General features: G+C 30.7%; 1 protein-coding gene across 1 annotated transcript in view; it reads left to right on the top strand.

Moving 5' to 3' along the window:
* p130CAS (Serine_rich_CAS and FAT-like_CAS_C domain-containing protein p130CAS) overlaps positions 1-25,476 on the top strand; it is a 61,407-nt gene extending 35,931 nt beyond the window's left edge. Inside the window, exons 3-5 of the mRNA XM_016071973.4 lie at positions 16,623-16,880; positions 19,458-19,557; positions 22,795-25,476. Of these exons, the coding sequence (XP_015927459.1) occupies positions 16,623-16,880; positions 19,458-19,557; positions 22,795-24,749 (2,313 nt within the window). The 3' untranslated portion in view covers positions 24,750-25,476. The remainder of the gene's footprint in view (positions 1-16,622; positions 16,881-19,457; positions 19,558-22,794) is intronic.
* Positions 25,477-26,367: the final 891 nt, after the last annotated feature.

Genomic DNA, 26,367 nt, shown 5'->3' with positions numbered 1-26,367 from the left:
TTTATGACAAAATTAAATATGTCAAAATTATGTAGTTAATGCTAATAATTTTTCAAAATTATGTTTTAAGTATAAATAAATTTTTTTTCGTAATCATTAGTAAAATATATGGTAGCTATATTAGTATAGTTTTTTTTTTAATAAGTTTTTGGTTCTTGTGCAAAATATTACTTTTATATAAAATTAACATCCTAATCTTTTTGCTTAGTAAAATTTCGTTTCTTACTACTGAATGTAATGGTTTATGAAATATTTCTGTGTTTACCAAAAATGTGTCTTGGAATTTTCATGAGATTTTCCTGGAAAAGTCTGATAGTTTTTTGATCGCAATACATTATTTTTATATGAAGATATGATTATTTTTTAAGGTCTTTTTTAAATAAGTAGGAAAACAGTGTTTTATCTGGAATCTGAATTTTTGAGTACTCTGTATATTTACTGTGTTCCTGTCTGCCCCACTATTCTCACTCAACAATTTGAATTACCCTAACGGAACCAGAGATGCCAACTGCTCTGGGCACGCAAAAATTCTTAAAAAAACGGTAAATAATTTTGAAGTAAATTTTGCAAATATTTGACTACTTTACTTACTTTTTTAAAGGTATAGCTTGACATAAGTAATATAAATTGGTGAATTACGTAAGCCTACGAATTATTTAGAAATAGCGGTAGATAACAGTCTACTAAATTGAATACATTAAACTAAGAATCACAATTGATAAACTACCACTTTAAAATATATATATTTGCTGTCCGGAGCAAGTTGGCATCTCTGCGGAATTCATGATATGAATTAAAGAAAGAGCCTATCTTATTTATAAAATTCCATACTTTACGAACTGTCTCTTAGATAAAAATTTTAATCGCTAGTTATTATATTTTTAAAAAAGTATTATATTTGTTTCACTTAAGCTACCTCTTTCTATCAATTCGATTATGTTGTAGAAAGTTTACACTAGGGTGCGCTGCAAGTTCTTGACTACCTATACTTCCGGGTAACTGTTTTTAGTGTGTTTTGTTGAAGACATTTGGCTCACATCGTGATCTTAGAGTTTTGACACTCTTTTGAGTAGTATTACTTGTATACGTGTATTTGTTACCTGATATATTATTATTTGTGTTTTAAAGAAGAATCGTTGTATCATTCGAAAATCTATTATTTCAAGACGTAAGAATTGTCTTTTGAAAAAAGAATCGTTATAAAACAATTCTTAAGGCCTGTTTAGACGATCCAATTTCTTGGACTGAGATTGATTGATATTGATGGAAACTTGTTTTGCTTTGAGCTTTGATCGTGTAAACAAACATCCAAGAACTTGGTCCAACTTCTTGGACGATAGTAGAGCATGTTTTACTTACCATCCAAGTTTTTTCTCCCTTAACCAATCAGCGTCTTAGGTTTTGTGACGTCAACAATCAGGCAGCAAATTATGTCATCTTCTTGTCTGTTTTCATATATTTTAGTCCAAATAAATTGATCTGTTGCGGTTTATTTGTGTTATTATGATTTTATTTGAATTTATTTAGTAATTTTAAACTTATGTAAGTATTATTTTATAATGTTGAATATGAACAATGCGCATGCGCAAGTTTTTCTTTCAACGAATCAGCGACATTCAAGAACTTGGATAGTGTCAACGAATCATCCAATTTCTTGGACAGAGAAATCCGTCCAATTTCTCGGATTCAAGAAATTGGACCGTGTAAACAGGCCTTTACTTTCTTAACAATACGAGGACTTCGAAATTTGAACCTAAATGATAATTTGTAAAATGAACTTAATCTCACTGCCCGAACAATACTTTAACAGTAACGTATGATGGGGCACGACTTGCACCAAGAACAAACAGTAATAAACGAGTAAGAAGAGGTCCAATCAAAACTGCCAACAAAGCGAGTTCTTTCTAAATCTAGCAACCCTGTCACCTTTCGTAACAATACTTAACTAACACAAATTTTCACTTCAAACTCACCAGAATTACTAAATATCATTAATATCTTATGAAATACAACAGATTTGAGTTCAGAAATTTTGTAATTTATTTTTTATATTAAAAATACAGTCAAATCCCGCTATAGTGAACCTTCAAGGGACCGAAATTTCGGTTCACTATAACCGGGAGTTCACTGTATCCATACTGCGAACAATTATAACTCATTTTTCCGAACTGTTCACTTTAATGACACATTATTTAAATAAACGACCCATAAAAAAAATATATCTTTAAAAGTCAATATGTAGTAACAAAAAATGTGTTAACTTTTATTTTTATGACTCTTAGTTTTGCTTACGAAAAATGTAGGGATGGGAAACTGAGATAGAAGAAGCAAACAAGAAAAAATGCTTGTGGCTACATTCCACTCAATAGATGGTTTTAAAAATCGGTATATATGTATTTTATGTAGAAATTACCAAAAAATGAAGAAGAAAAATCGGTTGAAGACAGAAAACTGAGATAGAAGAAGCAAACAAGAAAATATGCTTATGGCTACATTCCACTCAATAGATGGTTTTAAAAATCGGTATATATGTATTTTATGTAGAAATTACCAAAAAATGAAGAAGAAAAATCGGTTGAAGACAGAAAACTGAGATAGAAGAAGCAAACAAGAAAATATGCTTATGGCTACATTCCACTCAATAGATGGTTTTAAAAATCGGTATATATGTATTTTATGTAGAAATTACCAAAAAATGAAGAAGAAAAATCGGTTGAAGACAGAAAACTGAGATAGAAGAAGCAAACAAGAAAATATGCTTATGGCTACATTCCACTCAATAGATGGTTTTAAAAATCGGTATATATGTATTTTATGTAGAAATTACCAAAAAATGAAGAAGAAAAATCGGTTGAAGACAGAAAACTGAGATAGAAGAAGCAAACAAGAAAATATGCTTATGGCTACATTCCACTCAATAGATGGTTTTAAAAATCGGTATATATGTATTTTATGTAGAAATTACCAAAAAATGAAGAAGAAAAATCGGTTGAAGACAGAAAACTGAGATAGAAGAAGCAAACAAGAAAATATGCTTATGGCTACATTCCACTCAATAGATGGTTTTAAAAATCGGTATATATGTATTTTATGTAGAAATTACCAAAAAATGAAGAAGAAAAATCGGTTGAAGACAGAAAACTGAGATAGAAGAAGCAAACAAGAAAATATGCTTATGGCTACATTCCACTCAATAGATGGTTTTAAAAATCGGTATATATGTATTTTATGTAGAAATTACCAAAAAATGAAGAAGAAAAATCGGTTGAAGACAGAAAACTGAGATAGAAGAAGCAAACAAGAAAATATGCTTATGGCTACATTCCACTCAATAGATGGTTTTAAAAATCGGTATATATGTATTTTATGTAGAAATTACCAAAAAATGAAGAAGAAAAATCGGTTGAAGACAGAAAACTGAGATAGAAGAAGCAAACAAGAAAATATGCTTATGGCTACATTCCACTCAATAGATGGTTTTAAAAATCGGTATATATGTATTTTATGTAGAAATTACCAAAAAATGAAGAAGAAAAATCGGTTGAAGACAGAAAACTGAGATAGAAGAAGCAAACAAGAAAATATGCTTATGGCTACATTCCACTCAATAGATGGTTTTAAAAATCGGTATATATGTATTTTATGTAGAAATTACCAAAAAATGAAGAAGAAAAATCGGTTGAAGACAGAAAACTGAGATAGAAGAAGCAAACAAGAAAATATGCTTATGGCTACATTCCACTCAATAGATGGTTTTAAAAATCGGTATATATGTATTTTATGTAGAAATTACCAAAAAATGAAGAAGAAAAATCGGTTGAAGACAGAAAACTGAGATAGAAGAAGCAAACAAGAAAATATGCTTATGGCTACATTCCACTCAATAGATGGTTTTAAAAATCGGTATATATGTATTTTATGTAGAAATTACCAAAAAATGAAGAAGAAAAATCGGTTGAAGACAGAAAACTGAGATAGAAGAAGCAAACAAGAAAATATGCTTATGGCTACATTCCACTCAATAGATGGTTTTAAAAATCGGTATATATGTATTTTATGTAGAAATTACCAAAAAATGAAGAAGAAAAATCGGTTGAAGACAGAAAACTGAGATAGAAGAAGCAAACAAGAAAATATGCTTATGGCTACATTCCACTCAATAGATGGTTTTAAAAATCGGTATATATGTATTTTATGTAGAAATTACCAAAAAATGAAGAAGAAAAATCGGTTGAAGACAGAAAACTGAGATAGAAGAAGCAAACAAGAAAATATGCTTATGGCTACATTCCACTCAATGAATGGTTTTAAAAATCGGTATATATGTATTTTATGTAGAAATTACCAAAAAATGAAGAAGAAAAATCGGTTGAAGACAGAAAAAAGTTCATAATATCCCATTTCATCTCTTCTTTTGGTTCACTATATCCACAAAAAATAATATTATACAGTAGGGAACCGATTATCCGGAACGATCGGGACCACCGCTATTCCGGATAACTGATTTTTCGGTTTTCTGAATCGTTACAAAAAGCCGTTTTTTTATTGTTAAACCCAACTAAAAAAAAAAAAAAATATTTAGAAATAATTTTAAAAAGAGAAAAACGATGAATGATTATTTCCAAAATGATGGTAAGGTAAACATCTTTTGAAAAAAAAAAAGAAAAATCCTAAGATCTTATGAGGAAAAAAAAAAGAATTTTTTTTTAAAAAATGGCGGGAAAATTTATCGAATTTTGTTCCGGTTTTTTGGTTTCCCGGTTTTCTGATTCCCGGATAACGGGTTCTGTACTGTATGTGTATAGTAAGGCACGGGAGCGAACATTTTGTTCTCTGTATCCAGGAGTTCACTATAAACCATGCTCACTGTATCGGGGTTTGACTGTATCTTTTGAAAAATATCGCCTCGCCGAATAAGCTGTAGTAGGCAGTTGTATACTTTCTATCCGGAAGTAGAGGAGGTCAAGAGTTCGTGATTGTTGTTGTTAACATTTATATTAAAAACACCATTCATGCCGCGAACAAGATGCTATGGGCACGACTCCAAAATCAACTCGGGGGGGGATAGAACGAATTTATTATGCTCTGTGCCTAAAGAGTAGAGAAGAAAAAAAAGACTCTTGTTAAATTAAAACAGATGCTTGTCAAGGAAGGCATCTTCAACATGTACGTAGGCGTTGTTTTTTTTTTTTTTTTTTTTTAACATGCGTGTGAGAGAGCATCATAAAGCCACGAATGTAGTCTATTGCTTATCTTGTGGTGAACCCTTCAGTTATCGAAGAATAACAGAATGTAGTGTACTGTAAGAGGTCTGGGAAAAGTGTTTAAATTTGTTTTATAAATGTATGCTCTTTATTGAATGTTCATTGCCGTTTTACAATTTAATAAAAATAATAACAGGATTGTCACTCCACAGGAAAAACCTGGAAAATACAGGGAATTAGAAAGTCACCTAAAATAACAGGGAATTTTGATATTTTCTTTACGAACTGGGAAAATACAGGGAAATTTGTTTCTTATTTTTGTCTTTTAAAAAATGGTGACCACTTAAAGCGTAATCTATGGGATATGTGATATTTCAACCATGATATTTCAGCTATACTAAACTATTTCATTTACTTACACCATTATTTAAGTATGTTCAGCTGTTTTTACAGCAAATAAAACTAAAAAATAAATGTTAATTTTTTTTTTTTTTTTTTTTTTTTTTTTTTTTATAAACAATAAAAAAAAAATTATAAATCGCTGAAAGAAATGAAAATTTTTTGAGAACTTCAAAATAAAACTTTCATAAATTTGTGTAGTTTTGTCTTAAAATTTTTGAAAAAATGGAGAGGAAAAGAAATTTTTATTTTAGTTTTTGACCTCCAATGAATAATCATCAATAATCAGCGATTCTCAAATGGTGTATCCTTAGTATTCAGTGGAAGAGTTAAAGCGATAGTTAGGACTTACAAAATCAATTGTTACTCTCTTTTTTATCTTTTAAATTGTATTAAAATCTAATCCATTATTTATTTATTATTTTGTATGCCTCTGTGTAACTTAAAGTTCCATTAAAAAAAGATTTATTTTAATAAGAAGAGAAAGATATACCTTTAAAACTAAACTAGTAAAGAAATTTCGTTTTTTAGTAACATAAAAAAAAAATATTCATCTTATGTTAGTTTATTTTATACCCGGCGTTGACCCAATTCTGAGTTGACGACTATCAGTGACCGTAGCCTTGTAGTTATGAAGCCAACCCAGATGACAAGGGAACTCCTGGATCAATTATTGGAATAAAGTAGCCTTCGTGTTGGCCTCTTTGATAGAGCTAGCCTTTATTTGTGTTGCATAGAGAGGAAAACATTTTTTTTTTTTTTGGCCAATGAAAATAACTAATTAATTGAATAGAAAAATCTACCAAGAAATAATAGTAAATAAGTTTTCGAATTGTAAAAATAAACATATCTGTTAAACAATGAAAATTAGATCAATGTATAAAAAATAAATATTTTCCAAAGAAATATTAGAGGTAAGAAAGAAAATTAATACATTTAAATTAGATTATTTTTGCTATTTGAACAAATGTCAATTATTGACGTAACTGAAATGTTTCAAAATTATTATTAGAACAAAAGTACAGATCAAAATTAATAAAATCTTTTATCATCAATATAAATACTATTAAAAAAATAAAGACGATATGTTAGATAAATATAAACTGGTCAAAATTGTTTAAAAATATTTTCAGAAAAAAACAACTGTAAATCAAATTTAACAACACTTTCATCAAATAGAACTCATGTAAAACATTTAGAATAAAAAGCATGAAAATCTGATTAACACTTCAATTGAACTTGTTTTGTTTTTCGCTGAAAACACTATCTGCATAGCAAGTCTAAATATAATATCTAAGTAAGCATTTGAAACGATAAAATTAAAACATAGCAGTACAATTAGTAAATAAAATGAAAACATAATTTTTCATAAAAAGAAATTTTGTTTTGATGTACTTTTTTTTTTATTTTGAAAATATTATCTATTAATTTTTTCAAATTCGAAGTTATAAAATACCTTAAAAAATAAAACTTTCTTACAGCAACAAAAAAAGTAAGGGAAAAGAATTATAAATATGGCACTGTTATTTATGTTCTGTTGATTCTGAAGTAATTAAATCCAAGCTGATGAATGATCGGTGTGACTGACGAAACAATCCAGAGCACCACGCGTCGAGAGGGATATCTATACGCTTTCCGAAAGTCACTTGTAAATCTAAAATTCTTCTATATCACCGACTCAATTTATCTTTAGAGGTAAAAGATATTGAAGCTCTTCAGTAGTATTCATAGTCTTTAGAACTGCCCAAAAATGCCCTTCGATTCTAGAGGGTATTTTACAACCCCTTTCAGAATCCCCGTTTAAATAGCCATCGAAAATGCCTGGCTTTTTCATGGCCAGATCCCAACATTCTTGCTATGGAAACTCATCATTGTAATCCATGCTATAGCCCAACGTAAGCTGTTTAAATAAACTTAAAAAGCTGTTTAAAACAGTCTTTAAACAGCTAAACTTAAAGCTGTTTAAAAAAAGTCTCTTTGATTATCTAGCCTTTCATATATATATATATATATATATATATATATATATATATATATATATATATATATATATATATATATATATATATATATATATATATATATATATATATATATAACTTAATAGAATTTTAAAACTAAACGTAAAAAGAATTAAATTTTAATTGCAGGCTAGCCTTTCTAACAGATGAGAACATTAAATAATCTCTTACACATAATAAACTAAGCTCTTGCTGTATATATTAACCTTAATTGAATAGAAATGTAATATCTATTTATAAAATGAGTCCATAGTGCGTAGTAAAATGCCTTTATGACGCCTAAACTTATTCAAATTACGAAATATTTTGAGATATTAATTCATCTTTATCCGATCGTATGATTACATCTTCTGGCGTCAATTCTAACAAAGAAGTCGGGATATTGTAGATCACATAGCATGAAAAAATAACTATATGCTACATGTGAAAAAAGCGCGCATTTGCAGTTTGAATATGGTACAATGAATTGGTGTCCAGGAACTTCTGCTCCATGTATATAATTTGTAAATAGATTTTCTTTACTCTTTCCAATAATCCTTTTAAATACGACTGCAGAAAACTCGAAAAGAAAGCAAATATATATATATATATATATATACATTCGTTCTTAGTTTTGTTCTACAGAAAATATTTTTTTAAAAATTAAAATCTCATTGAGCTCTATTATTCAGAATGATATTATTCGGATGTTTTTTTATAGGCAGGTCATGAACTCTCATCGTCTTTAGAGTGAAGAGTAAATGTATCCTTCACACCCACGCCAATGATAGAATCGATTTCTCTCCACATCGAAGATGTCTCGTGGAAAATTTTTTTGATTTCATTCTCCGAGCGGGAGCATCGTGTACGGCCTTATAAGATATCAATTGAAATAACGCATTACAATCTAAAATGAAGTTTTACAGATAAAACGTTTTGCGCTATACGTAATAACGGGTTCTTTTAAGATTTATTGTCGTAGCATGCGAGAGTCACGATAATGCAAGTATTAAATTAAACTTTACTTATTTACTTTAAATTTTAGAAAAACTAGCGTATAAATCGTATACTACTATCGTCACTATCTCAGAAAATTTAAACTTTTTGCTTTCGTCCCACTATAACAGGGATGGCGAACCAATGGCACGCGTGCCATTTATGGCACCCGACACAATATTTTGGGCACGCCACCGATCACATTTGTTATTACACTATGAATTGTTATTACGCAAATGTTATTGCATTATGAAACATAAGTAACAATTAAATTAAAATTCACAAAAGCACACAAAATAATAAACAATTATTAATAAAAAAATTAACAATTAATGCTAAAAAAACAACTAATAACCATAAAAAACAAGCTAACAATAAATAACTAGCAGAAAAGTCCTGCTTAAACTAACATCTTGTAACCTAATCTAAGTTACTTGTCATCTAATCTGCAACAACAGAAGTCACACTGATGTTACTTTAAGTTGAATAACGCGTATAACTGAGACATTGCAAGAAAAAAATTTTTAAATGTAAATAACGAGTTTTGAGTTGATAGTATTTAGTATTATTATTTCCCAATAATCAAGAAGTCAAAATTATTTGACGGCACGTCTATGACCTCATTAAACAATTTTTTAGAAAAAAATGGCACGTTGGTGTATAAAGGTTCGCCACCCCTGCACTATAACACCCAAAGTGTGGTACACGTACCCCCAGGGGTACGGGCAGGGCTGGATTACCCATTGGGCCATGGCCTGGGGCCTCTAATGATTAGGGGCCCCCTAAAAATGGATTTTTTGAAAATAAATTTTAAAAAATTAAGAAGAACAATGATTTTTTAAATTTTTTTTAAAATGTTATGATTATTTTTTCGTTCTAATTTAATAAAATTAAGTAAAATTTTATTTATTATTATTTATTTTTATTTTAAATATGCTTTCTTAAAGGAAAAGATGTATAAATACTTTTATATTTGAATAAATAAAAAATATACAAGAAAAAAAATTTAATCTAAGGGGCCCAAAAATTTGAATGGCCTAGGGCCCCGCGTACGCTTAATCTGGCCCTGGGTACAGGAACAGTTTAGCGGGAAAACTTTTATTTAAAAATAAAGCTAGTCATGAAAATTTACGATTACGTATTTTTCGATTGGCTATTTTTTGCAAAGTTAACCGTTAATAATGAGTGGTATTAACAACCAGTAGCTTTTGTGCACTTTTTTATAGTAAAAAATACATTCATTTTTTTATTAGTTACAGTTAGTTTTATTAGTTACACAGCGTTACGAAAAATGTAGAAAGGGTACACAAAAGTCATAAGTTTGGGAAACACTACACCAGGGATGGCGAACCAATGGCACGCGTGCCATTTATGGCACGCGACACAATATTTTGGGCACTCCACCGATCATAATTGTTATTGCACTATGAATTGTTATTACACAAATGTCACACACTATGAAGCATATGTAACAATTAAATTAAAATTCACAAAAAGCAAACAAAATAATAAACAATTATTAATAAAAAAAATTAACAATTAATGCTAAAAGAACAATTAATAACCATAAAAAACAAGCTAACAATAAATAACTAGCAAAAAAATCAACAGTCCTGCTTAAACTAATATCTTACAACCTAATATAAGTTATTTGTCATTTGATCTGCAATAACAGAAGTCCCACTGATGCTACTTTAAGTTGAATTACGCGTATAACTGAGACATTGCAAAATGTATTTTCTTTTCAATGTAAATAAAGAGTTTTGAGTTGATAGTATTTAGTATTATTATTTTCCCTATAATCATGAAGTCAAAATTATTTGACGACACGTCTGTGATTTCATTAAACAATTTTTTAGAAAAAATGGCACGTTGGGGAATAAAGGTTCGCCACCCCTGCACTACACTGTAATAACTAAAATATACACTAACGGAAACAAAAAATACCATAGAAGGAGTTGTGCTAGGTAATCTAAATTTGGTAAGCTTGTTAATAAGAACTAAACGATGTCTTTTCAAATTTGGCGCTGGTGGTGCCATTGTGAACATGCAAATTAGGATGGCTTTAAATACGTGTTCTAAAGTTCGTAAGCGTTATTTTTTGTTAAATTTTGACATATTGAATTGCTGTTTGTCAAGAATGTTTTTAAGAAGACGATGAAGCCATTATCAACAGCTCACTTACTTAGAAAGTGGCCGCATAATAGGGCTGCGGGAAGATTGATATTCTTTCCACGATATTCCAGAAAGATTTGGGAGCAGTGTATCTACTGTGCGTTTAACAAACGACCCAATTTTGGGTTTATGACAACTACTGTTCAACTCCGTAGCCTTGCAACTTTTGAACTCAATCCAGTAGACCAGGGAACTTCTGGAGCAAGTATTGAGAGAAATGTGCCTTCTTGGAGGACTTTTTGATGGAACTAACCCGCTTTTGCGTTACGTGGAGAGAAAAGCCACGAAAACCTCTCTCGGTTATCCTCACGGCAAGGGGACTCTAACCACCCATGATCCGTCTACCATTGAGGATATTTTACGTCAGCACTGTGGTTTCGATGCAAGCCGGATGCGGAGGAATCAGGAATCCAAATATGCAAAAAGAACATGTGTTTATTGAGAGAAAGTGCGTTTTTTTCTCTGATTTCGCAACTTAATTAATAGTTGAAACTAATTAATTTGCATATTTTGAAGTTACTCTCAGAAACCATTAAGATTGATACTTAGTACGTGAAAATCATTAGATCAAAAGTTATTCCGGTTGATTTTTTTTTTTTTTTTTTGTATGCTTAAATTAACATCTTCGCTGTATGCTTAAATTAACATCTTCATTGTATGCTTAAATTAACATATATTACTTCAATTATTTTCGCTATCTGAAAAATTAAGTTACTACACAGAACACATTAGTTGATAAAATAATCAATCACTTTAAAAACAATGTACCGAGGGAAGAGGAGGCTTTTCTAAAAGAAGGTGACACAACAATTTTTTAATTTAAAATAAAATGTCTCTCATTGAAGTAAGCTTTTAACATTTCCTTGGAGAAAACCGCTACCAAATGATTTCCTACACATCCTCCCACAAAGGAAATGCGCATCCCTATTCCTGCCCGATGTGAGAATTCTTGGTTTCATATTATCTCACAGTGAACGGAATAATAAGGCTATATTTAATAAGAAAACTAAATACCGTAAAATGGAATCTAAAAAATCAAGTCAATAAATGCAATTAACGAATCAACTGATAGAGAACCGAACATTAATGATAGAAATTAACGTTAAGTAGGAAGACTTGAATTAATCTGCATATTAGTGTTACCCAATAATTTCCCTCTATTTCTTTTCATCAAAAAAGAACGAATGTTTTGAAAAGTTCTTTTGGTTGTTTCAACAAAGAAAAAATAACGTCTTAAAAGTTCCAGCCAGAACGGAAATTCGTGAAGGGTTTGTCTTCGGCATGAAAGTACTTAAGATAACATGGCTTGCAAAGTGGTCTAGTTAAGTGGTCGCACTCCATATTTTTGGAGCGCTCTTTTAAAAAAAACTATCCTTTTTTTCCCCTTCCTATTTTATCATTTCTTTCCACCTTGGAAACTTCTGTTTTGGAAATTAGGATTCTATACAGTGGCGTAGTTTTGGGGAGAGTTTGGGGGACAAAACCCCCTCCGTAATTATTTATATTACTTGATTAACTAACCACTGTACAATAAGTAGCATGTGAATATAAGAAAGTTTTCATTATTCAGTTTTTTGCAGTTTAAACTTATAGAATATATATATATTTAGAGAGAGAGACCGGGATAGCCAGGTTGGCAGAACACTGGACTCACATTCGTAAGAACGGGAGCTCGCATCCAGCCGGCTGAAAACTCCCCGTATTGTGAATGGTGACTAGTGCACGTTAAATCTGTCGAGTCATTAAGTTCTCCATGTTCCCATAACAAATTATACCTCTAAGGGTACTAAATTGGAGATGGATCGTTCTTTTGTTCAGGTCAAAATTACGGTCTGTGGATGAATGAATCGATGCATGAATGTGTTTGCCCTATAAACAGGTATGGCAGAAGTCGAATGCTTGGCCATAGATGGCGCCACTGGAAAAAAATGGCATCCGATCTGCTTTAATGGCCGATAACAACAACAACAGAAGGGTATAACCAATAGCCTCCCTCGAACATGCATTGAAACTGCGCCACTGATTCTATACATCTGAAAATTCTACTGGAAAATCCAATTGACTTCTGGATTTTTCAGGCCTCCTGATTTAAACTTCCAAAATGTCAATAATCAACCATTCAAAAAAAAAAAAAAAAAAACACAGATCATTCATTTTCATTGTTATGGGGAAAATAGTACTTTTATTTTATTAGCAAAACTCGTCATTTTCTTAGCAATTCCTTGTTTGCATCATTATGTAATGTACTCAAGTCGTGAAAAACTAAATCACACAGTTAAATCCGTAAGTTCCGAAAATTATTTTTCTGATCGAATTTCATTCGAAAATTCGGCAGTTATGTTAAAAATTTGTACACACTTCCATCCTGTGGACATATAAAAGAAAGTTCTCTCAAATTTTATTCCATGCAGCATGTTCACCGTTCCCCATAAATATTTGGTTTGTTGTAAAAAATAAAATTAAAATATTTGATTTCATATCTTTTTTTTTTTCTTTCTCTCTTTATTTATTTATTTTTTTTTTTCTTTACGAAGTGAAACAAAAATTTCTGCTCGGTTCTGGAATACATTGATCATGGTGCGTAGCGTTTTTAAAAGGTGCTTATTTTCCATTTTCGTTATTTGAAACCCTTTAAAGGTGCTTTTTTTATTGACTGTTTTTAAAAAGTGCTGAATTTTCCCTTTTCAAAAATGAGATTTTTTTTTCTTTACCACGTCGATTTTCACAACGTATTATGCAAAAGCTTGCCTTTCACATTGTTCTATTCAGCATTTTCACAATTCATTTCGGCGTACCGTCGGTCCATAGCGTATGAAAGCGCCAATCATTTTACATGTTTGATGAAATACTTGCGAGTCGGTATGTGCGTCTACAGGGGCGCCCATATGTTTGAATTTAGGGGGGGGGCTCATGAAGGGAAACAACAAATAGCTTAATAAATTAAAAAATTAATGAAAGGAAATTTTATCTATTTAAATATTTTTAACTTAATTAGCTGAATAACTAATTAATTTAAATTAATTTCACTTTTAATTATACATGATTAATCAAATACACGTATGTTTCATTAAGCATATATTTTCTAGGGGGGGGTGCCTTTGGCCCTCCCTTAGGGGCGCCCATGTGCGTCTGCTGAGCTGGGTTCGGTGAAATTATTGTCTTCTCATGTACAACTCTGCTGCGTTTTGCAAGATATTCTCAATGTGAGGCTTCATTCCCCCCCCTTCCCCCCGTGATATCGAACCGAAAAATCTCTCGAACATTTTATAACGCCTAATATAATCAAGAAAAGAGTTCTTTGTCAGAAACTAGTTATTTTATCATGATCATGTAAAGTCTTTGAAAATTATTTTGCATTTTGTTAATGTATATAGTGCTTAGAAATGTTTTTTGAGTTCTTAAAGGTGCTTATTTTTTGTTGCGAGATTTGGCTACGCACCCTAATTGATGGAAGTGCAAATTGTACCAATCAGATTCCAAAAAGTAATTTCGCCTGCAAGCAGTTCTTAAGAAGAAAAGAAAAATTATTTTGGAAATGTGTTAAAATTTTTGATGCGGCTGAAAAGCTGAAGTAAATATTTAATGAGAACAGAATATTCTTAAAGCTGTTTTTAATTAATTTCATGTGACTTCATAATCTGGTAAGCAAAAGAACTAATATTACTAAGAGTAAATATTTATGTTCGAGCTATTAAAAAACATGGAGTTCTATTGTAGAAAATTTTGATCTATATTGTCTACTTGTAGAAAATAACAATATTTTAAAAGCTCACAAAAACAATTAAATTGAAAAGAACAATGGATTTATTATCACTAACCAGGGTTGGCAAGTTTTTGACACATAACTGTTTTTATCGGTTTATACCATGGTTTTTACCGTCGTGTCAGAAACCCATAGTTTTGGTAAAACTGTATTTTTATTTGAGTTTAACTGCTTATAATTTAAAATTAATTCATTTTTGGGCAGTAAAATTAGAAAAAAAGTTGTTAAAAGATATTTAAGAACAGATTCTTGCATTTTCCCAACATGATTATAACAAAACATACTATTTGAAGTTATATATTAGGATACTAAACAAAATGTTCAACATTTCCAAGCATCATTTTGTTTGGTATATTACATTACTGAAGAATGTCAAGTCATTCTTGACTTAGAGTTTGTTAGAAGTTACAAGTTTTGAAAGTTTTGTTTAACTTATTTCAAATATTTAAGAAATGCCAAATTTTAAATTCTTCTTTTTAGTTCTTGAATTTATTAATAGTTCCAAGCATTTTTGTTTGTTTGTTTATTTCTAACAATTAAGAAGTACAAAATTTTGAATCCTTTGCAAATCAAGCTATAATGTTGATAAAAGTAAGTAGTTATCACTATTTTCAATAAGTATATTACAATATTTCTGTATGAATGTATATCCCTCTATAAGATTACATGTAGGTCATTCATTTATAAGGCAATTATGTGAAAATAATATATTGTCCGCTATATGCCATAAATTGAAGAAAACAGTAGGTTTTTGATGGTTTTTACAGGTAAAAACACGGTTTTTACCACTGTCATGTCAAAAACCAGTTTTTGAAGGCAAAAACCCAACCCTGTCACTAACCTATTAGAAATTACGTAATCCATGAAATTTTTTTCTTTCCAAATGATTTGGAAGCAGTAGAAATTACTCCAAATGATGCACATTTTCAAACAATTGAACTGGAAATCACTCTTTTGGAAAGTGTATTTTTACTTCTTCAAACATAATCATGGGTTGGGTCTTTTTTTTTTTTTTTTTTTTTTTTTTTTTTTTTTGACATGTCCCATTCATATCTGAAACTTTTTATTTTGAAGATGCAAAAAATATTTGAATTTCTGAGATTATTGTCTACTTTTGAAGAATGGAAAATTGTTTTCATCCTGAGAGAAAATGAGAATAGTTGCTTATTTTTCACCCTCGTTAAATCGGATTACCAATTTCGTAATATTGGTATTTTAAATTCACTGTTTCTATGGGTATTCGGAAAATATTCGTTACATTGAAATTTTCGCTACAACGGGATTTGTGTCTAGTACTTTTCAAGTGCTAACGTTGTTAATATTGTTTTTAATAATTGTGGGTATAAGTAATTTATATTGAACCTGTTGTGTGTCACCGAAGTACCTGCCATGTGCTACCTAGTGGCATGCATGCCGTAAATTTGCCCTCTCTGAGGAATGATCCACTTGTAGTATTTTGACTTTGGAAGTATTTTTTATTCAGTATCATAGTACGTCTCCTTAATACTTTTAAAGCAGACAAAAAGAGGGATTTTTTTCTCATCATTTATTACCCATTGACAAAATGGGTCTTGTTTTGGATTTGATGGAGTCCACACACTTTTCAACTGTGTTCAAGAGTAATAGTAAACAGTGTGCATACATTGCTACGGCGACCCCTGCTGTTTTTCTTTTCATTTTCACTAGCAGGCATTTTTAATGTTTTTATATAATTATAATTTAATGTATTTTTATATTCTTTTTGTAATTAACATTTAATGACTGGCTTGACAGTGATTTCAATATAAATATGAATGTTGAAGAATGAAAAGTATTTTGTGACGTCTTAAAACACGTACATATGCAGAATATGAATACAAATCCGACAATAACCATGAATTGAGACAGTTGTCGCAACCCATGATTTGAAATGTTGTGGCGTTTAACTGAGTCAATCCAGAAAAAAAAGTACTTGATCAATGGGTAACCAGTGATCGTAATAAGGCGATCACAACTTTTTTGTTGATTTTATTTTGTTTTATTTTTATTTATATTAATTTTGTATTTTTTATAATAATTTCACATTGTTTTGTTATTCTTTTCCAGAACTGTCTTGCAAAAGCTCTTTATGACAATGTGGCTGAAGCTCCAGATGAGCTTGCATTCCGAAAAGGTGATATCCTCACCGTCTTAGAACAGAACACCAACAGCTTGGAAGGATGGTGGCTGTGTTCCCTACGTGGAAGGCAGGGGATTGTGCCTGGAAATCGACTCAGGTTACTACCTGGCATGTATGACTCAACAGGACTTGGCACAGATAATTCACTTTCTCTGCGTAGAAGCTGGGCATCAAATCCCAATAAGGTATTTTTGTTATACTGTTAGCATTCAGCATTACAATTTAAACACCAAATTTATTTATTCAAATATTAAAAGTTGACTGCTAAAAGGGAAATGAAATATGTTCTCCTATTTATATCTATAGAGTGGTTGGATTTAGTAGTACCTGACACAAAATTCATAAGAAAAACTTAATAAACAACTAAGCATTTCTAAAGCTGATTTTTCACAGCATTCATGAAAAGGTGGGTCAGCACACCTTTACTTCAGAGAGATCTTTAGTCTGGGCCATAGATCTTCATAACCATTGAGCCCTTTCATTAAACTCCATGGTGCATAGCATTTTTAAGAAGTGCTTGAAGTTGCTTATTTTCGTTTTTTAAATGTGCATAATTTTCGCTTTTCCAAAATGAGATTTTCGAAAGGGGAATGTCGATTTTCGCAATGCATTATGTAAAAGCGTGCTTTTCACATTGTTCTATTCAACATTTCACAATCAATTGCGATGCTCCGTCGGTCCTTAGCATATGAAATCGCCAATCATTTTTCATGTTTGAGGAAATACTTGCTAGTTGCCGTCTACTGAGCTGAGTTCAGTGAGATTCTTGCACTCTCATGTGCAACTCTGCTGCATTTTGCAAGATATTCTCAATTTCAGTCTTCATTTTCCACCCTCTGATATTGAACCAAAAAATCTGTTGATTATTTTATAATGGCTAATATAATCAAGAAAATTCTTTGTGAGAAACTAGTTATCATGATCCTTTTAAGTCTTTGAAAATTATTTTGTATTTTGTTAATGTATATAGTACTTAAAAGGTGCTTATTTCTTGTTAAAAATTTTGGCTACGCACCCTGAACTCTTCCAATGTATTTCAAAACATGTGCTGTTTTATGCGTCATTACATAAAACAGCTTTCTTTAAACGTAGAATTGAATAAGCATTGAGGCAAAATCAGTCAATGACGATTAAAAAAAAAAAGAGAAACTTTGAAATAAGAAGTCATGTTTTACTAAATATTAAAGAACTTCTGCTCTTAGTAATGAGGACTATTTGAAGGAAAGAATAGTTTTAAAAAGCAAAAAATAACTTCTTTAAATGGTAATTGTAAGATAATATGGATAAATTACATTTCCTGTTTGTAATAATTATATTTGACCAATTTTGTTGTTTGATTGAGCAATCAATTCATTGATAACTGCTGCTAATTTATATTTTTGGGAGGGTGAAATTCGCATTTTGCTGAATGAAATTCTGAGACCCAATTTTATTTTATAACTGTTGTTGAACAGCCTACCCAATTTTGGGTTTACGACTACTTATGTTCAACCCAATCCGGAAGACAAGGGAACTCCTGGATCAGTATTGGGAGAAATTCACCTTTGTGGAGAACTTTTTGATGGAATTAACCCACATTCACATTACGTGGAGAGGAAAACCTCTCACAGTTAGCCTTATGGCAAGGGGACTCTAACCCATGATCTGTCTATCACTGATGATATTTTACATCAGCACTGTAGTTGGTGCAAGCCGGATGCGGAATTCCTATCGACCAGTCATTGCTGGGATTCGAACCCGGTTCACCTCATTAGAAGGTGAACGCTCTATCCTCTGAGCCACCACGGCTCTCTGAGACTGAGTTATAAGAAAGTATGTAATTCGTTAATTTAAATTGCAAAAAATATTTTGTTGCTAATATTTTCAATGTTGCAATATATTAATTTTTTCTCCAGTATATTACTTGACTTTATATTAAATTATTTAGTCAATCAGCTGCGATTGGTGAATGGGTAAAGCATTAAAGTATTGTGAAGATCCAATGGCGGCTTTGATGCCCATCCAGCTTCAGATCAATGGGTACCAGTTTCTCTGAGGAATAAAAGCTGCCTGTGTGCGAAACTGACCACATTGTGGAGCACTAACCACTGTGAACCCTCTAGTCTAGTAATATTTATACACAAAAGGCTATTAATTGATTTATTTTAGTCTATAAATAATGAATGATTTAATAAATAAATATAAACAAAAAATAGGATAGAAATTATTCGCAACTGAGATGAACACAATTTTTTACTCTCTCATGAATCAAATAACAAATAATTTATGGTCTAATCAGCAATTCTCGTCGAAAACTGGATAGACGTAAATCATGTATTCTGAGAATCGTGCTTTACAATGAAAATATAGTTTCAGTAGTTAAAGATTTTAAGAAAAATAATTAAAAATTGAAAATAAAGAGCTTACTGAACTTACCGAGCTACTTTATTTATTTATATTATAATTTGCTAAAACTATTTTTAAAATATCTTTATTTGTTGAATTTAAAAAGTGAACACTAATAAAGTAAATACAAATATAGTAAATGTTACTTCAAAGAGAAAATGCGTAAACATTCTAGCAAAATTTGCCAAATAGTAAAAATGCTTGGGAAAATTTCTGAAAGGTTTCAGAAATTTTCTGGGCATTTAAAAGTGTTTCTTCAAATTAATTACAGCTGTAATGGTTTTAAAAAAATGTGTTTTAGTTGATAACATTTTATTTTGTAGGGATGCTAACCAAAGCTGCTTTTATTTTATAGTAATGTTTTGTTTCTTTTTAAGGTTATTACCCCACAAAAGATTGGCGGTGTTTACTTATACGATGTTCCTCCTGGAACGAAATTAACCGAAAAGACTCCAATTCCACGCTACAGCCCTTCAGGTCAGTTACCTCTGTTGATGTCACCAAATTTTATTTTTAATTTATATAAACAATTATTTTTTAAAACATCCCCTATAATTTTTCAAAAATGCTATTTTAATTCAAGAATATAAAAGCTTTAAACAATTCATGTAATTTATATATTATTTTACAAAATTTTATGACTATCACTTTCATGTAAGTTTATACATGTCCCATAAAGCCCATTTAATGTCTTTTTGGATTTATTACAATTTGAACTCATTGATTTCAATGAAACAAAATATAAGTATTATCTTTTAAGATTATAATTGTAGTTAGTATTTATTCAGTGTGTGTAGCATTTTTTAAAAGCCCTTAACAGTGCTGAATTTTCCCTTTTCCAAAACGAGACTTTTTTTCTTTAACATGACAATTTTCGTCTTGAATTGCGTAGAGATTCTCGATTTCAGGCTTCCGCCTTCTGAAATCGAACCAATAAATTTCTCGAATTTTCGCTGATTGTGGAGACTATCTACATTGCCAATTTTTTTTTCTTTAAAAATTTTTTATTTTTCTTGCTGGTGAAACACTATTGGCAATCGAAATAGGCTACAGGTGGCATAGAACAGAATTATCTTCCCATGGCAACATTTCGCATGCTTTCACCATTAGAGAGTCATAGAAGAAGGAAGTACGTTAGTTTCTGTCTTTATTTTCAAATAAATGAAAAACTTTTAAGGTAAGAAACTATATAGAACTGAAAACTACATTGAACATAGTTCTAAAAGAAAGCGTCGTAGAAATTTAGAAAAATGGTTTTGGCAATTAAATACGAAAAATATTAGGTATGGGGGAAATATTGTAGCACATTCCTACACAACGAAGGAGAGGGATGGGTTAAGACATGCAAACCGTCTTCTCTCCTGATGGCGTATTCAAGCGTTGTGATTGTGAATCTTTTTTGTCACTGTCGAGCTAATGACGTTCTTGCTCTGTTCTATTTATATGTCTCTACCATAATCATTGCACTCGACTAATTATGTATTTTCGTGTGGGTCCAGAGCAGTCAACAATCAAAGAGCTTCCATCACCTCAAAATTGCCCTTTTATTCATTTAATTTAATAAAGATGAAATAATTCAGATTTTTAATGTTAGGATATTTTACTTGAGGAACTGACCACAAATTGCATAAAATGTTTTAAGCTTTTTTTTGTTCTTTATTAGTTTATTACTTTTTTTAATTGTTACTCTTTGTTATTGTATTATTATTTTTAAAATTTTCAGTGCTCGTAAGTTGTTCAATGAAAAAACTCAGTAGGTAAAAGGTATAAAATGAATTCACTATTTTAACATTTAGCAAACACAGTGTTTGTCATTCCATTTTACTCTTAACGGTTAGATTTAAAAACATTTGAAACAAAAAATTTAATAAACTCAGATTTGTTAACTATTATCAATGTATGGATCATATAATAATTTACTTCTGACAAAAATGTTTAACTTCAATACACACTGTACTGACATTTCAAAATTATTAAAAATTTTTTTAATCATTTCGTTAAAGAAGTACTGAACTAAGCTACAAATTTAATAGGGACCATTCTCTAATTTACATTAATAATATGAATTGAGTTAATTATTAACTTAATTCTTTACATAGCTTTATAAATTAAGTATGATCAATAATATTAATCTTGTTAATGTTTTTCTTGAATATACTTTTTATAAATAACCTTTATATAAATCAAAAAAATACATCTAATAGCTTTTTTAAGTTTTACTGTAATTTTGAATTAAAACTAATTTTTAAAAATTTTTTTAATAAAGTAACTATTAATTTAAAAAATAGAATTAGCAACTCAATTTTGAATGTATTTTAAACTGTGCATAAATTGTTTTTATGGTGGCTAATATAAGTAAGAGAGTTCTTTGTCGGAAACTTAATATTTTAGCACGATCATGCAAAATCTTTGAAAATGTTTTTGCCTTTTGTTAATTTTATGTTAATACTATTTTATGTTATGTGTTTGTTAAATATATATATATATATATATATATATATATATATATATATATATATATATATAAACTCTGCTATGGAAAGGATCCATTTATAAAGACTCCTAGAAAATCAGCAAATGTCTCTGACTTTCTTTGTTCGACCTTCAGTCCCTTGAACTATAAGGGGTAAAAGCAAACCCTCTACTCAAAGGAAAATATGGTAGTTTGATATAAAACACAAGGCAAGTCACACTCTGCATATATATATATATATATATATATATATATATATATATATATATATATATATATATATATATATATATATATATATATATATATCATGAAGAAAACCATCTTAGAAAAAAATCTTGTACCATTAATTTCCTTCAGGTTATTATCCTTCAGCTTATGTTACCCATAATTTTTTTTTTTTAAACTTGTCTTTCTAAATATTTATTGCAGTAATTTTATTATAATTTTAATATAATTTTATAATAGTTTAATTTCGTTTCTTTAAATTTTTAAATATATGTTTCTTAAGTATTAATGTTGAAACTAGACAACTCGTCCGTTAAAAACTTCTTTCTTTACTGGCTTAATTTAAAATGTTTTTCAAAAATCAACCTTAATTTTGTATTGTTTCTTTTGTCAAAACCCCCGTTACAGAATCACGGCGACAGAACGTTACAGAGTTCTTGCAGAAAGATTTTTCTTTTGAAAAAAAAAAAATACTTTTCTTTTCTACAGAAATTTACACGTAATATTTGAATTCTACATTTAGATAATCACTTTTTGGCGTGCTCAATTTCCGACGATAGTATCGTAAAGTGATGTAATGCTTCGATTGTATTTTTGGCAGTTATTGATATTGATTTTCACGTGGATTTTTAGTATCCCGATATATTTCAAACAATATGGAAAATTTGAATCATCCATTGGAGTATTTACTTTTTAAGGCAATAATTCTATTGAAGTTTTGGCAGTTATTGCTATTGATTTCTCCATAGTTTTTAATCCGAAACACAGCGCTTTTGTTATTTTAAATTAGTAACATATATGTTTGTTATTATTACAAGTATCTTGCAGAAAGATATTAGTAATAGAGAGTTTTGTTGCAGATAGCTCGAAAAAATTCTGCTACAGGGGTCTAAACAAATTTTATGTTTTGAATTTTTTTTAGTCAGTGATAACAAATGATGAACACTTGTTATCTTCAACTCATTGTTAGGATTTCATTATATTCTAATAAATTACTTATTTGCTTTTTCTAGGAAGCTACGACATTCCTCTGAGCTCAAAACCAATTTTAAATGAAGCATATGATGAACCAAGGCCTCATAATGTAAGACCACCACCCATTCCGACTGTTTATGATTCACCCAAAACAAATGTGCCTGTTTCTGCTAACGAACCTGTTGTAGCAAACGATCCAATCTCGGATCAAATTAGCACTTACGATGTTCCCAAGCCTTCAGATAAAGATTTGCAACCTTCTCATATTATAACTATATCCGACAATTATGATGTTCCCCCTTCTCTTTGTAAAAACAGCCCATCATTGTATGATGGGAGGGCATTCAGTCGCTCCAGCAACTCGACATCGGGCAGCTCGTCTTTCCGGTCACCCTCTGGGAGTCATTCCAGTATAGAGACTTTGTCGCTTTCAAGTGTGGGTGGAGGATCAAACAGATCCAGTCTGGAGCAGCATCCGAATGACGTGTACGATATTCCCCCTGAGCCGCAACCTGTGCTCCGTTTGCCTCATCAAAGTTCTTTATCACAAGAGACCTATGATGTACCGTCAAATAATATGCCTGCACAAATAATTGACCCAAAACAAATGAAAACCCCAGTTGTCCTTGATGGTGTATACGACATACCACCTCAAGCAATGCGAGACACGTGCCCTGTACCCAAGACAGATGTTGTTGATTCTTGTTGTCAGATTACTGTCGCTGCAAATAAACCTTCTGAAGAGAAAGAATTTGTAAGCATCGTTCCAGAATGTGCAGAAATGCTATTGGATCGTGAATCGGCTGTGGAACTCCTCATGAAACATCATCAAGAAGTTCAAAGCTCGATTTCGAAGCTTTTCAGCTTTGTGAGTACAACTTGGCGAAAATATGAAAACATGAATAATAAATTACCCGAGATCCAAGTCACCTGTCACAAACTCCAAAGCTCTATAGTAGATTTGTTCAATTTTTTCCAGGGTGCTTTAGCAAATTCTGCCCACGCTGCTGATAAGTCTCTTTGCTTCAAATTAAATAAACTGGTGAGCCCAATCAAAGAATCTTGCACAACCATAAAAACTTGTGTTCAAGCATTGGATGATAAAGGATGGATTGCATCGAATCTTTCCTATTCAGAGGAATCATACACTCCAGACGAGCTGGACATGCTGGTCTCCTGCGCTCGAAACCTCGTTGAAGATGTCCGACAAGTCACTTCTCTCATTCAGGGAAATTCTACACTTTTGTTTAAAAGTGAACAAAGTACTTGTGAGAAATCTAAACCACCTGTAGCACCTAAACCCAACATAAAAGCCAAGCCACCCATTTCTGCAAAGCCAGGCACCAAATTGCAACAAAGGCCTCTACCGCCAACTCCTCAAAACAACGCCCTGAAGTCTCAGTTAAGCGGAGAATATTTCAATGAATATGATTACGTAAATCTGGAATCCAAAGAAACTGTGGAGAAGGAAAACGAATCCATAAAAGCGACCCTATCCAAGGAGATGTCTCAGAATTTTGATGAGCTTGTCAAACAGTCTGAGGTTCTCGTTGTCAGCCACACAGAGGTGGTCCTAGATAAAGTCTCTCCCCTAGATCCGAAGGATGTGCAGTTATTGTCATTTTACAGTGTGCAGCTAGAAACACATATCACGCATTTAACTAAAGCCATTGATGCCTTTCTAATGACTATTAAGAATAACCAACCTCCCAAAGTATTCGTAGGACATAGCAAGTTTATTATTATAGGTGCGCACAAACTTGTCTACATTGGTGATACTGTGCACCGCAACTTAAGTAACTCCGAGCTCAAGACGCAAGTTATGCAAAATTCAAATAGCCTATGTGACTCTCTCAAAACTTTAGTAGTAAGTACAAAGAAAGCAGCCGCAGACTTTCCGTCTGTAGTCGCCGTTCAAGAAATGGTAGACAGCGTAGTAGATGTTTCTCATCTAGCAAATAATCTTAAACTATCTATTGTGCAAGCTTCGTAAATTTTTCGCCTTCTTACACGCTGAAAATATTTTTCGGGGGCCAATTTTGTTTTAATATTATTCAACTCACATAGCTGCCAAATCTACTGAATTTTCCAGTAGACTACTGGATTTTGCCAGTTCTACTGGTTTGGTAAAAATTCTCCTAGTTTTTGTACATTTTAGAAAAATCCCTATTGAAATAGATTTTTTTTTTTGCAGATTATTGCTTGCTTGAATATTTTAAATGAGTGTCACTAATACATAATGAAACGAACCTCGTTTATAAAATTCAGTTAACTTTGATGAATTAAATGCCTATTACTATTCAAAATTATGAATAATCACAATGTATAAAATTTCAAGTTCATTTAATGTGAAATCATATCTGGTGAATAATCATATTGCAGTTTTTCTATTTTGATGCCTCAAAAAATCCCTAAAATTTCCTATGTGTAAAATGTTTAGTATATTTTGCAACAATTATCATGAAATTTATATTATTTCGTAAAATCTACTGGATTTTTTTCCTATCCATGTTGGCAGCTATAAACTCGTATTTTGGATTTTTTTTCAGGGACGCCTGTGGAAAAAAAAAAAAAAAATTCATGTTTCGGAATTTTTCCTATAATTTAGATGCAGCTCTTTTTTTACTCAAATGCAGCTCTGATATATGTATTTTTTTTTTTTTTTTTTTTTTACTTCTTATTTTCCTCACAAAAATTCATTAAATAATCATTCAAGAAAATCTATCAAAGCTTTTTCGAAACTTGCTGGGACTTTTTCCCCATGTAAATCAATAATGGTTGCATTCAGATTTTGAAATAATATTTGAATAAAGAAAAAAAATCCATTTGTGAAAGAGGCTTCATACCGTATTCAGCAGTGAGGCAAAACAGGATTTTTCTTCTTAGTTGCCTTCTGTCCGTATTTTGACAACAGACCCGTTTCCTGGCTAGCTCCACCTGAGCAACCCCATAAGAGCAAACACACTTTTATTCTATATCTCGTTTTTGTTTTATAGTTCATTTTATTATTTTTTTTTCATATTTAGATTATATTTTTTATATTTTATTCTATTATATTTTATATTTATATTATTTAATTACATAATTCGATCTCTCATAAATTGTGTCACATTTCTATAAAATATTGTATCAGTAATTTTTAATAAGTTATTTATTTATTTTTTAATTTCATGCTCGCATTTTTATTGCTTTATGAACTAATCTTTTCATTGAAATTTTGAATTTTAAGTGTATTTTGTTTTCTCTTAATAGATTTTTTTTTTCATATAAAGCATGCATTTTTATTTTATTAAAAAAAAAGAATTCATGAATGGTATTTCAAATAATTTAGTTGAAAAAAGTTAAGAGAAAAATACAGAAATTATTTTATCGAAAGTCTTGTTAGGAAAAATATTTTATTCAAAGCATCCTTATGTGCAATATTTAGAGAATTATTAATATACTAGATTTGCAACTTTACATTTTATATAGAAGATTTTATTTCCATATACCTCAATATGGTTTTTTTTTTACACTACAGAATTCCCTGCATTTGCAGAACCTTCATATGATTTTAAAAGTCTTTTAATAACCCTTTATTCAATTCAATTTTTATGAGATTGAGTCTGTGT

The sequence above is a fragment of the Parasteatoda tepidariorum genome, chromosome 1 (genome assembly GCF_982258835.1).
Source record: "Parasteatoda tepidariorum strain Cologne lab strain chromosome 1, Ptep-v5.0, whole genome shotgun sequence".
NCBI classification, from domain to species: Eukaryota; Metazoa; Arthropoda; class Arachnida; order Araneae; family Theridiidae; genus Parasteatoda; species Parasteatoda tepidariorum.
The sequence above is the reverse complement of the archived record's forward strand: the minus strand, read 5'-3'. Positions and strand labels throughout refer to the sequence as shown.